At 35.8% G+C, this 13,113-nt stretch overlaps 1 protein-coding gene across 9 annotated transcripts in view; it reads left to right on the top strand.

The window, feature by feature from the left end:
- UBR3 (ubiquitin protein ligase E3 component n-recognin 3) overlaps window positions 1-13,113 on the top strand; it is a 103,029-nt gene that overhangs the window by 81,835 nt on the left and 8,081 nt on the right. For 8 of the 9 annotated variants that reach the window (XM_084523320.1, XM_084523319.1, XM_084523322.1 and 5 more), the window contains 2 exons: window positions 3,313-3,413; window positions 10,034-10,158. In XM_084523320.1, coding sequence (XP_084379446.1) covers window positions 3,313-3,413; window positions 10,034-10,158 — 226 coding nt within the window. Of the gene's footprint in view, window positions 1-3,312; window positions 3,414-6,818; window positions 7,688-10,033; window positions 10,159-13,113 lie in introns of those variants that run through there. The other variant, XM_084523323.1, reaches the window with a different exon arrangement.

Here is a 13,113-nt window from a genome sequence, read left to right as displayed (position 1 = left end):
TCCAAATAGCCTAAATTTCAGGAATGGTAAACATGAAATGAAAGGTTATGCTTTTTTTCATTTCCATCTCTATGATTTGATTCCTGGGTTGACAAACCATGTATGTTAGCAAAAAAAATGATTCAGTAAAGCATTAAGGGTCTTTGCAGTAGAAGCTGTTGGGAAGCGGGTGGGAACCGCATGATGACTTGAAACACTGAATTATTCTAGGTTATTTTTACTGAAGTGTTTTGTTGTTGTTTTGTTCTAAGCTAGATCGCTTCAGTGATTGCTTGTAGTGGTGAACCGAGGCAATGAACTGCAGCACAGAGATGGGATGGGATTGAGCAACTGTGTGTGTGTGTGGGAACCTCAGGAAAGTCACATTGCTATCACAAACTATCACAAAAACTGTTGTGAAATGGGAAAAATAAAACTGTTTTTCTGAAGATAGTCAGAGGGTAGGCTGGTGGGACAATGGGGTTTAGGTAAGGTTTGTGCTAGAGATGGCATATACACACATTGCTTGTGACCCTGCAACAGACTGGCATGATCTATTCAGTACCCAAAACATCAGTGTCTCAGGGCATGTTATGTCAGTTTTGACAGTAATGCCAGCTTCAAGAGTAATTGCTTTTAGCTGTTTATTCCTTCCCCTATACTGTAATACACTACCTTCAGCTGTGCTGATGTAACTTGAGCAGGCTGCATCATGTACAAAGTAAATGAATTAATCCATTTTTAGAAAGGTTATTTTTAATATGCTGGGAATGGGTGACAGAGGAGTGCTGGGGGCACAGTGGTGAAAGGGAGAATGGGAAATGCCTAATGCTAGTACTGTCAGTGAAATCCCGTGTTGTGTAACAAGAAAAACTGACCTGCTGCAAAATCTGCTGTGACACAAGAACAAATATGAAATGTGATTATATCCTAGAGTGTAGCCAGAACAAATAATGGAGTTCTACTTTCTAATTATTAACATCAGTAACTGTGTATTCCTCTGACCTTTCTGTGGGTTGAAATTTGCAGGCAATATTTCTCACCCTGCAAATACTAAAGAGAATATAAATTTGTCCTCATTGAATAAGCCTTTGTTTAGTTGTATCCTTATCCCCGTGTCACAGGTTTTCTGTTTATGACAGTCCTAAGAAGCCTGAAGTTGAAAGCTTCCACTTGGTAAAGTTAGAAATTCAATAAATATCAGCTGGAGTTAGCGTCTAACAAAAATTTTAAGTTTATCTGGTTGAGAGAAGGGGGGAAGGAGGAGGATATAAGTAGACAAAGATGCTGCTTGTTTCCAAGTAGAACAGAATTTTGTATTCTGTGTATCCATTCCCAAAGAAGTGACTCCCATATAACCTCTATCAGGGAAGAGGATGCTGAATATAGAGGCAGGGTTGCTATGCTCTCAGCTGTTAGGCAGCTTTGATATTGGCACAGAAAGAGGTGCAGCCCAATTATGTGGGACTAGAGGAGAGGTCAGTTCCACAGAGAAAATAAAGCAATGCATCTTTATTTTGGCATGTTTGTATTTCATTGTGCCATTCAGTTCCCCACCTTTTTTTTTTTTTTTTTTTTTTTTAATGGATACAGATGACAACTACAATACAATTGATTTACTTTATATTACTTCAGTCCCATATGAAATTTAACTTGCTTCAATTTTACTTGCTGCTTCTGTGGCAGAATTTTTTTGTAAAGTCATATTTATCAAGCTTTCCCATATGGATTGGGGATTATAACAGGATGGTTAATTTCCATACTCCAAACAGGTTTTACAAATTCAGTTTCAGTGTCATAACGAAAAAGTTGCTTAGGCTTTTAGCAAATGACAGAGCAGTTTTTAAGTGCTTAATAAGCTGCACTGCTTGAAGTATACTGAAGCAGCTTATCTAAAACCTTGACATTTAATGTGGCTTTACTTCTCCAATTTGTATGAAATGAATAAATTAGACAAATTATTCAGTTGTTCCTGCATGTGAAAATGAGTTCATTTATTTTTAATGTTGCTAGTCAATCACAGTATTCTGTATATAGAAGAATCTTTCCTAATTTTGACAGAACTGCTATTTGACCTAATTGTTACATGACAGTTAAATAATATTGATATTGATATGCCTGTAGGTAAATGTGATCAGGATTTAATATCTACATTTTTGTCTTAACCTTATTCAAAGTTAATTTTTCCCAGTAATTCATATATAAATTAAAAATCAAAGTTTGGAGATAATATAAGAAATTGCCCATGTTTATGTAGTGATGGTTAGTTTAAAAATCAATGCCATAGATCATAAAATAAAACTAGCTATAGTTAAAAGCAAAATTAGAGAAACTTGGTGAGATTAGCAACTTCAATGCCTGTATCACTTTGAAAAAAACATTTTTATGTTCAAACATCTACTCATTTATTTCACTGACATTTAACAGCCAGCCAGCTAGCACCAGACTATTTGGCACCAAAACTATTTGGCAACATGTGTAAGAATCCAAACAGCACTTTCTTCTGTGAGTGTTGCAGAGAGGAAAGGTGCTAATGGAAGATGTATATTGCATTTTTGACTTGGCTATTTAACCTGCAACATTGTTACACCAACTAGAAAGACACTACCTCCTATCTACAAACATACTCTGCTTTTATGACTGTGGCCATAAAGTGATTTTATGACATCGAATGAATCTGAATAGTTTGAAAGTTTGCAGCGTCTCTTTATGTGCTTATTTGCTATCCTTATAACTCTGTGGGGTTCTTAATGAAGTTTGTAAAATTGGATAATCCCACCTGTGATGGCTGCTTGAATGTTCATTTCCTTACATGAGGGAAAGCAATACCTTTTCTAAGGTCTCACTGTTTACCAGTAGGAACAGTCCCGCAGTTAATGCAGTTTGAGGATTAGTTGTTGTTACAAAATATTTGTGAAATACCACAGTTTGAAAAAAAACAACAACCAACCAACAAAACAACAACAAAAAAACAATAATTAAATTACTGTGTTGCTATGCATTATATTTTGTTAGTTTAGAACTAAAGTTTTTAAAGCAAAATACTGGATGTCGATTGAGTCTGTATATACAAATAATTAGTTCAGGCAGTTTTTGACAGTTTTGGAATGCTTTAACAAGAATTAGGTACCCAAATGGTAACTTTGTTACGAGTTCTTACAATCCATTAGTAACATTAAATGGTTTTAAGATTAAGATCAATTAGCGATTTGACAGGTGTTTGGCTTCTATAAGCTCGATTACAAATGTAATGCTATTTAACATTTAATGTGTAATAAAACATGAAGAATTATATTGTAATATTAAGTAATCTTCTTTGGGTTTTCCTTCCAGGTTGATAAGTGAAGAGCTGCCAGAAGTTCCCGTACTTTACAGAGATGTCTCATCCCTTTTGCTCATCCAGATTTTAACCATGCCTCAACCATTGCACAAAGGTATGTTACAAAAATATGTATATTCAAATGTTTATTTATATGAGGGTACATTCCTGATGATTTCCAGGATGATAAATCATAGCTTGTCTACTGTGTAGTCTAAAATAATGTTTCTGCCTTATCTACGGAAGGTGACATTGAACAGAAATTTTGGTTGTTGTTCAACAGGCTTATCTGTGTTCCCTGTCTTCTCACCTTATCAGTCAGCTTATTCAGTAAAGATACAAGAACTGAGCAAAAACTATTTAAGTTGTTTTGCTGAAGAAGTGTCCTTTGTTTGACCTTCATCACTTTTCCTAAAGGGGTGTTTCAGTATTTGGAGTTGAACCGATTGCCTAAGGGTGAAAGCTTGTAATTTAGTTTGACTTTCAGAGTTTAAATTATAGCAGTTGTGTATAATAGGAGGTCACATATGAAGATGGTAAGTGCTGTAATGCAGCAACTACAATAGAGATGGCATATAGAAAAATTTGGCATAAATATTAATTTAAGAACCATAATTTTATAGCTAAACCCAAATTTTTTAAAATGTAAATTCATTTTTCTGTAATAAAGGATTAACTGAAACTAGTAGGACATCTTACTAGTCCTAAGTACGGTCCAGAAGATGGTAGTTCAGCCCCTCTGAGCTCTGATTATCTATAGCTTTACCTTTATTTTAAAAAGAGAACAAACTAGCATTTTACTACTTCACTGACAATGAACATCTGCTTAGGGGTCTGTTTCACAGTTTTGATACCTAATGGATTTTGTTAATTTCTGAGTAGGTAAATATGGGGACTGTTCTGTTTTTGATGTGTACGCCTAATTTACTAAGTGTAACAAAAAATTTGCTTCCACTGAAGAGGTGTTCAGTCCTTACTATTGAATGTTCAGCTCAAGCACTGTGTGTGTCTGTTGACATCGTGGGTTGTGGTTCTTTTGATTCAGTGTACATATTTATGGATTAAATATGTCCCATCAGTAATTAAAGTATGAAAATACTAGAAGTTAAAAAATAAAAAAGGGAATAGGAAGCATACTGTCCAAAACATACTTTTCTTTAACCACAATTTTAAAATAAATTTAACTTGTATTCAGAAGAACAAGAGCAAAAAATTAAAGTATAATGAGACTAACTTCTGAAAAATAAGGAGATAGAGGTGAAGTCAAAGTACAAATAAGTCTTTTGGTAGTTTATATTCAAGCATTGGAGAATAACATCTATGAAGGTTATGTTTATCGTAGGAAAGACAGCATTCAGTTAATAATAGTAAGGCATCCTGTGGAGAATTCCATAAAATACCACACATCAGTAGCACATTTTGATTGTGCTCTTGGCTTTAGTATGAGTTGCATTTGAAAGGAAAAAGGCAAGTGGCAGGAAGAAGATGAATGTAACCACTCCAAATCTACAAAGCATTAAATTGGAAATAAATTGCCATTTATCTTTCTAATTTTGGTTTCATCAAAACAGTTAGGCAGAAGGAAGAGAAAGTCTTTCATAATGCTCTGTCCTGAGGTGTCGAATGTAGTTCAGAAAAACAGGTAATAACATATTTGTTCAGAACTTTTGTAATGGGTGCATAGGTCACAGAGTTGAATGTCAATATCATTAATTCTTAGTAGAGAGCTGATGCATGAAAAGGTAAAAACGTCTTGTGCAGGGTCATGTGGCAGGCCAGTGACAGGGGTGGAAAAAAAAACATGTACATTTGACCCTGCTGCTTCCTGAATGTTTTTTGCTGTTTTGGAGTGATTGCAAGGCGCAGAACCTGTGGACTTGGCTGACACCAGTGTTCAGACAGGGTTGATGCTTGTGTGCCCTGATAGATGATTTCCAATAACAATAGACTTAAATACAGTGCAGAAGAGATGGTGTTGCAGTATGGTGCAGAACCTCCCAGTAATGGTGATTCTGTAGGTTTAGACTCAATGAAAAATTTCCTTCCTTTCAGCATCGATACTATTTTCTAATGCTACTGGTTTTGTAGTATCGTTTATTAGGTTTGTTGCTGTGTTCAGAGAAACCATATTTGCATCCTTACAGGAAACTAAAACTAAAGTTTTAGTTTAGAAATCATCTTTCTAGTCATACTCAAAATCCTTTTTGTTTATACTGTGTTTTTAAAACGGAAATAAACAAACGAGTGTTCTGTAAGGAAGGACCCAAACTTCATCTTTTGCCCTTTAGATACAACATGAGGAATTGTGTTAACTACCCTATTAACTTGTGAATGGGTGTTGGTATCTTTTTCAATCTGACATCGATTAAAGCGATAAAAATGCCATTACTGTTCAGCCTCTTCATTCAGAGAAGAAAATTGATCTGAATTCATCACAAAGAAAGAACACTATAAACTAAATCATTTTTTTTACAGGAGAAACTTTGTGGTGGAGGTCAGAGAATTTACAAGCATTTACCGGATCTTTTAAAGAACGGAAAGAAGAAGATAGTGTACCTCATGTGTAATCAGCAAAATGACCACTGTGTTTAAGATACTAAAACAGTTAGTAATTTTTTTTCAGATTTTGACAGTAGAACGTAGGTGTAGCTTTTATAGGCTTCACATGCTCTGCATTTTGAAATTTGTACAAGACTAAATAATGATCCACATAGGTGTTTCTGGTTCAGTTCTGTGGCAGTTGTAGTACATAAGATGGGCAGTTCACGGTGTTGTGAATTAGGACTCATCAACAGTGAATGATAGAAAATGAAGAATTTGTTTGTAAGATCTCTAGCTCCTTTCTTACAGAAGTAGGAAATTATATTCTGTATGAAGAAAGCTAATACAGAATGGAGACAGTGGCTTGGAAGTTTAAAAAAAACCAACAAATTTATGTCCTTGTAAACTGAAATCTATGCCCTTTCTGCAACACTATTTCTATATGTTGAACAAGTCACTTAATTCAAAATGGACATTCTTCATAGTCACCATTAATTGTACCTGACTTGAGACCCCTGTGGGCAGATTAGTGCTCATAGCTTCATGTGGCTTCAATTTCTGCTTTGCTTTGAAACACCACTGTATTTTTAAAAACTGGATCTGGGTGAGCATGGGGCAAGTAGGTGCAACAGAATCAGTGGTCATCTGGCCATCAGTGGCCTGGCACTGTGCTTGGTGCCATGTGTGAGGAGCATCACACAGCAGCATGGGTGCTTGCTGGAGCCCTGTTATGCAGCCTGGCAGTGCTCTAGCATGTGCTGCAGTGCTGCTGTTAAGAGATCCATGATTTGGGAGTGATAAACTCAAAAGCTGTTCTTTGAGAGTTTAGCCCAGCTAATTAATACGTTATGTAGAAAAGATTTCCTTCCTTGGCATGTAATAGCTAAGTTCAGTCCCTTTGTTTTTTTGTACCTGACTCTAATAAGGCCTGAATGCCAGAGTCTGACCTGGATGCTTTGACACATTTTTTTTTTTCTAGAAAGTTTCAATGTCATGCAGTGGAAATAGAGCAAGCAGCACTGGGGTGAACACTAACACTTTTCTTTAATGATTGGGTAAGGATCTTGACTAAATATAAAATGAATGTAATCAACTTGAGTAGTATCCAATTTCAGTGTGGAAGCTGAAATATTTATCTGTATACTGGGACTTTCACTATACCTTTCATGAATTATCTGAAATTCAGTGCTGTTTCCCTTTGTTCTGAAGTTATTTTTTCAAATGCCTGTTCAAGTTTCAGATGAAGAATATTTTCAAGGGCTATTCATATGAAGATGCCCTTTTGAGTTCACTAAAAAAGGTCCTTCATTTTGTATTTGATTTGCTTTGTGGATTCTTTCTGTAGTCATTGCCTGACAACATGCACCATCTAATTTGCAATCACAGTTAAATGACAGATGCATATAGACACTAATAAATGCATTCATCTGCATACTTCTTGCACTAAAGCTAGTGTTAGGCTTCTAGAAGTGTTTCTTGTATAAGCTTTATATTTAAAGGGGAGTTGTTTAATGTACATAATGGGATGGAGTGCTGTGAATTAATTTGGGTCCAAAAAGTTTTGTTTAAAAAGCTTAAAAAATAGAAACATAAAAGCATTTCTCGATACTGTATAAAAATAAATACAAAAATTCTGCACTAAACTGTCTTGATTATAGTGAACTAACCCCAGTAATAAAACTTCTAGACTGTCAGAATAATATCACATTAGTCTTTGTGTACAAACATGCAAGTCCTAACTGTATTTTAGTGCAGAATATTGCACAGTGTATCAGTTGCAACAGAAAGGACCAAAAGCTTCACAACATACAAATATACTAGTAATCCTTAGGGTTATTAAAGGGAAAAGACTTAACAAAAGCACACAGGCTCCACCAGGGGGCCATGGGAAAACACTGAGCAGCCCCAGCATGCTCCACAGAAAGGCAAGTAAAATAGCTCTTTGCAAAGAAACAGCTCTTTGTGGTAGGTGAGCACATAACGGCTCTAAGATTATGGATACCTACAGATGTCAAATATCTTGCATTTTACAAATGAGATAACATAATAGTTAAATGACAATTGGTACTACAGCTTGTGGTATTAGTGCCCCTCCCGTGAGATGTTTTTGACTGTAGAATACTTGTTTTCAAAGCCTGGGCTCTCATTACACAGCATACTGCTTCTGAGCTGCTCCTCTGATATTTTCCTAAAAACGCAGGATTAAACTTGTTTGTACAGAAGTCAGGACCTCATAGGAGGAGTAGTCCAGACCACTTCCCTTATTATATATGAGATTGTATTTTTGTCCAATTCTGTATTCTCCAAAAACTAATTCATAATCACTTAAGAATCATGATAGTAAATACAAGAACATCAATTTATTTTTAAATCTGTAGTATACAAAAACATTATATCTAATTATTAAATTCATTAGAGATTTTAAGTGGGGATAGGGATAAAGAAAAATCCTATTTAACAGAAATCAGATTTTTAAAAAGTGAAATAGTTGTAGTATGCTAAGAAACCCCATGTGAGCACTGTATAACAACCTCAGCAGAACAGATCTAGAGGATGAAATGGATTGTGGCAGATCAGTGAATGTTGACCAGTGGTCTAGTTTTGCTGCTTTAGGTGTAAAAATAATACATCATATATTCAGGATTTCTACATAAGAAAGATTTTTAAGAAAGCAGAGGTCTCAGCAGAATAAAAAATGTATGGCCTAAAGAGCTATTCAGATCTGGTGGATTCTCCTTCTGGGGTAATGGGGAGAGGAAAACCAATTATAATGCTACTTACTGTAGAATAGGTTCGGTGAAATATAGCAGTGTTCAGTGTCATGTTTAACGTAAGCTCTGTAGGAAGATAATACAAAAAAGTAATTTTCATTACATAGTTACAAATACTCTTTTACATGCTTAAATTGTGCTTATTGTATATACTTGGTGACATTAAAAAGTATTCACATCTGCATTAATTTGTAAGCATTTGTTAAATAAACAATTGTTAGTTCACAGACTTCATTATATATTCAGACTTTGTATTCATTTTAGAACTCAGTAGTGTGTTTTGATGTTAGATATAAGAATAGAGAAACAAGGCAATTCATCTCCCTTACCGCCTTTTCATTTTCATGTACGAAGCTTGTTTAAATCCTTTGGGGAGAAAAATTAGTTTAACCCAATTTTTGTGAGGTGTTTCTGTAAATAAAATTATTTTGCTTAACTTCAAAGCCTGAGTAGACTTAAAAACCCTCATTTTTGTACACATTGTTTTAGATAATATATTACTGTTATGCTTAAGGAATGGTGTAAGTAATGATAGAAACATCTTTGATCTGCCTAGATTTTTAAGAAATCAGATTATTTGAGATGGGAAGTACAGCCTGGAGTAAAAGGAGAGAAAAGGATGGTTACCATATCTTGATTTCAGAGAATGATCACATTTACCTTTTTTCCTGTCCCAATTTTAGGAAGTCTTATATTGACTACACTAGCTTCCCAGAAAAGATTTCAAAGCCTTTCTTCTGCAGCCTGTATGTAGGAGATAAGCCATTGAAATGCTATGAAAAAGTGTAAACAAAGATTTCTTAAAAGAAAGCAAGTTCTAAAATGACAGTTTATCTTTTGTTCTAGTTCTGTATTCACATGAACTTTGGTAAATAGCTACTCATTAAAGGGTGATTTGCAGCACGTCTTATATACCTGGATCCATATTGGGAAATGGAGAGAGAGAAAATGAAGTGTGTTAAATGTCCTTCTTGCATTTCTTTGGGAACTTAACTTTTCCAGTATTTGCATGAATGTAAGATGATTTAATCATAACCAACAGGTACAGGAAGATGCTTGCTTACATTTACAGGACCCAATTAGTTGCAGCTATCAGTAATCAGTAGCTTACCGTGATGCAACATTTGGACAAAACAGAATTCTGTAATATCACCAAGTCCCTAGGAAGGATTACTGCTGATCAGGATTAAGATGAACATATGGAGCAGTGAAAAATGACTTGTCCTTTACTCGTGCAGTTCACTAAGGCTGCCAAGTAATTTTTGAAAGCCAGCAAATATAGTTATCTTGTTTTGTGTGCTTTTATGCTTTTCATGTTGTTTTTGCTTTTCATTTGAGAAGCATCACTTCTTTAACTAAAGGCTGTAATAAATACATTTGCTAAAAATAGAAATGTTTACAAATTATTTCCTTTGTTTTACAGAACACTTCACCTGCATTATAAAGGTGCTTTTCACTTTATTGTATACTCAAGCCTTGGCAGCACTTTCTGTTAAATGTAGTGCTGAAGATAGAATGGCATGGAAAGAGTCAGGAGCTCTCAAAAAGGTTGGTTAAGTTATTAAAACAGTTATGAACTTTTCCTTATCTATTTCTGGTAGAAGTGTAACAGCTGTCTCTACTTATATCTAATCTGCATATAATAATTTGCTTCTCCTTCACAGAAATCCAGTATTTTGTTTCTGCATGTGCTATTTTTGCAGGCTTTGCAAGTTTTAGGAAAAGTTTCTAGTTCCAGAACTAAATTTCAGATACGAGAATGTATCTATGCAGTATCACTCGAGTTCATTACAGTGGCATGCAGTAAAGGTAGTATTCTTTCCAGTAAAATTGAAGCCTTACTATGCTTCAATGTATTGATTTAATGCATTCCTTTACAGAACATGTAGGCAAGTAAGTTTGCCACTGGAAAAATACTCAGTCTTTTTCCTGTTTATTCATGCTATTCATGGCTAGCCATGCACATTTTTCTGAATTTGCAGTCTAGAGTGCTCTTATGAGGAAGAGGCAGAGAGGAATTCAGGAAATTTCTAAACCAGACAGGTAAATATTTCCCTATCATGTCCTTGCCTTTTGATGGCATTTGCAAGTATAGTGAAGTTGAGCTGATTGAATGCCAGTTGCTACCAAAACATACGGTTCACCTTAGCCATCCTATGCATCCCCCACTTCTTCATGCACTGGTGTTGTCATTTACTTCAGTTTTCTGCTCCATGGATTGATTCTCCAGAGGGTGAGAAGAGTGCCAGTGCAGACCAGGAGAAAGGATGGAAGCATTGGGGCCAGGAGAGGATATGGGAGCAGGAATATCCCTTTATACAACAGTTGGGTCTTAGATTATGTTGGCTGTAAAACAGAAGACACACTGAGAAACACAATCTGCTTTTCACATTTAAGTCCTCTTTGGTGTACTGGTATGTCACTACCCCCAAGGTACTAAGTACAAATTATCTGCTGACCAAACTGCTGCTATGCAGAACTTTTTTCCAGACTTGCAATAAGCATTTGAGATCACAAATGCAATACTGCATTTTGTTAGCTCTCACTTCACCCCCTTCCTTCAATACCGTGTCACATTAGAATTTCAAGAACACCTGCTTGAAAACATTGCTAATGTTGCTGGTGAGCTTTTATTACTGGGTCTTCTGGGGCTGGGGAGGGGGGAAGGTTGCATTTTTCTTTTTACTTCAATGACTCCCAAATGATAGATTTTGCATTTTTAAATTCTTGGTAGAAGGCATAAGAATATATTAAAATGTTACCAGTTTATATTTTTTTCATAGCCCATGGACTGCATTTTTGTTAGTAGCAGAAGTTGGGATTTATCTGAACATGCACTTAAAATGCTTAATTTGCTGTCTACAGTGAGATTTTATTGTGTGAAAGTAGACTTAAGGCATGTGGTAGGTAGGCTTGCTACCTAATAGTACTAAGTTGTTTTCTTATAGAAGCATAAAGGCATTTGCAGAACACAAAGGGTATTTGTGCTTTAGGCTTACAAATAATGATAATGTCTCAGATAATGGATTTTTGAAGTAGCTGTTTGTTTTGGTATTAAAGACAGCATTTTAGTAGAATTTCCACTAGCATACTTGTCTTTGGATATTAAGGCTGAGTGGAAAATGGTAGTCTTTTAAACAGTATGTTACGGTTAATGGATGCTGTTATCTAGTATAGTTCATCCAACCCGAACTTTATCAGTTTGAGAATTTTGACTCTTCTCCTGTGAGAAGCCCATTGGAAGCTGACAGTTTTCCAAGTGGGAGAGCAAAGAGGAGGTAAATAAGGACAGTGCTCCGTGCCACACATGCACTGCAATGAGAACATCTCTCTCTCCCTTGGAAACATCCTCCTCTTTCCTCTTGTCTGTCTTGTGTAGATCATCTGTGTACAGAGGTCCAAGTTCTGATAGCAGCTTGGCTGTATGTGTTTAAGTTGATCTCTACATTATTCTCAACCCTTCAGGGACACCTACTCTTTTTTTTTCTTGGCTTCCATTTCAAGTGTCTTGCAGCTTTGCAGACACTTTGAGCTTGTCCTTCCTCAGATTTGTTTCCAGTTTCTCTCCCTCCTCCTTATCCAGCATAATGCTGCCTGGACCCCGTGTGTTCAAGAGATCTTTGTGCACAGAGGGCTGGTCAGTGGTGTAATCACATAGGTCCCACTTTCTCTCTCCCAACAGTTCTGCAGCCCATCTCTTCTTTCAGCCTCCACTTTCTTGCTAGTGCCTAGAAGCAGCGTGAGCTTAGCCATAGTCCTCAAGTGAACTCTTTTGCTTTGCTTGTGACAAGGGAAGTCAGTTTTAGTTTAGAAATCCAACTCTGTTCTTCAAAGTTTCTTGAGGACCTAATGGTTTTAAATATATGGTTCAGGCTGTCTTTTTTTTTTACATGCTGATAATACTGACATTTGGATCCTAGGATGACTACACAGATCATGTGTGACTTAATTTTTTTATTTTTTGGATAATGCCAAGTGAATCTTTGTTTGGTGTTCTAGACATCAAACTTGAGCTGAAGTCTTGCCTTTGTGTTGCTGCCAAGTGATCAAGCAACCAACACGGCTCAAAATACATATCCAATCGTGTTTTCCCTGGAAACAATCATGTATGACTTAGCAGTATTCCCATAATTATTTCTCTTCTTTCTGTTTCTGATGGCTTTCTATAATTGTTGCCTTTGAATGGTGTTGCACGAAGCCAAGTGACTAGTCTTTCCACTAAATAATTTTTCCCATCTCTACTCGATACAGTTCATTCCAAACAGTGTTCCATTTTCTCATAGACTCATTTCAATTTACAATAGATGGCAAGTGTTTTGTAACTCATTCTGGTTGGTGCATTTTAGAAAATAATATTTTTTTCTTAAAATTTATTTTATTCAAAATCTGTCAAAACAGTGTCCATAAAGCAATTTTTCTTAACCTTAAACATTTTCTATACTCACACCTAAAAATGGGAAATGCACAGTAGAGTGTTTTCATATAATTCAGTTTATGACGTAA

The sequence above is a fragment of the Aythya ferina genome (genome assembly GCF_964211825.1).
Source record: "Aythya ferina genome assembly, chromosome: 6".
NCBI lineage: Eukaryota > Metazoa > Chordata > Aves > Anseriformes > Anatidae > Aythya > Aythya ferina.
This window is presented reverse-complemented; position numbering and strand designations above follow the sequence as displayed.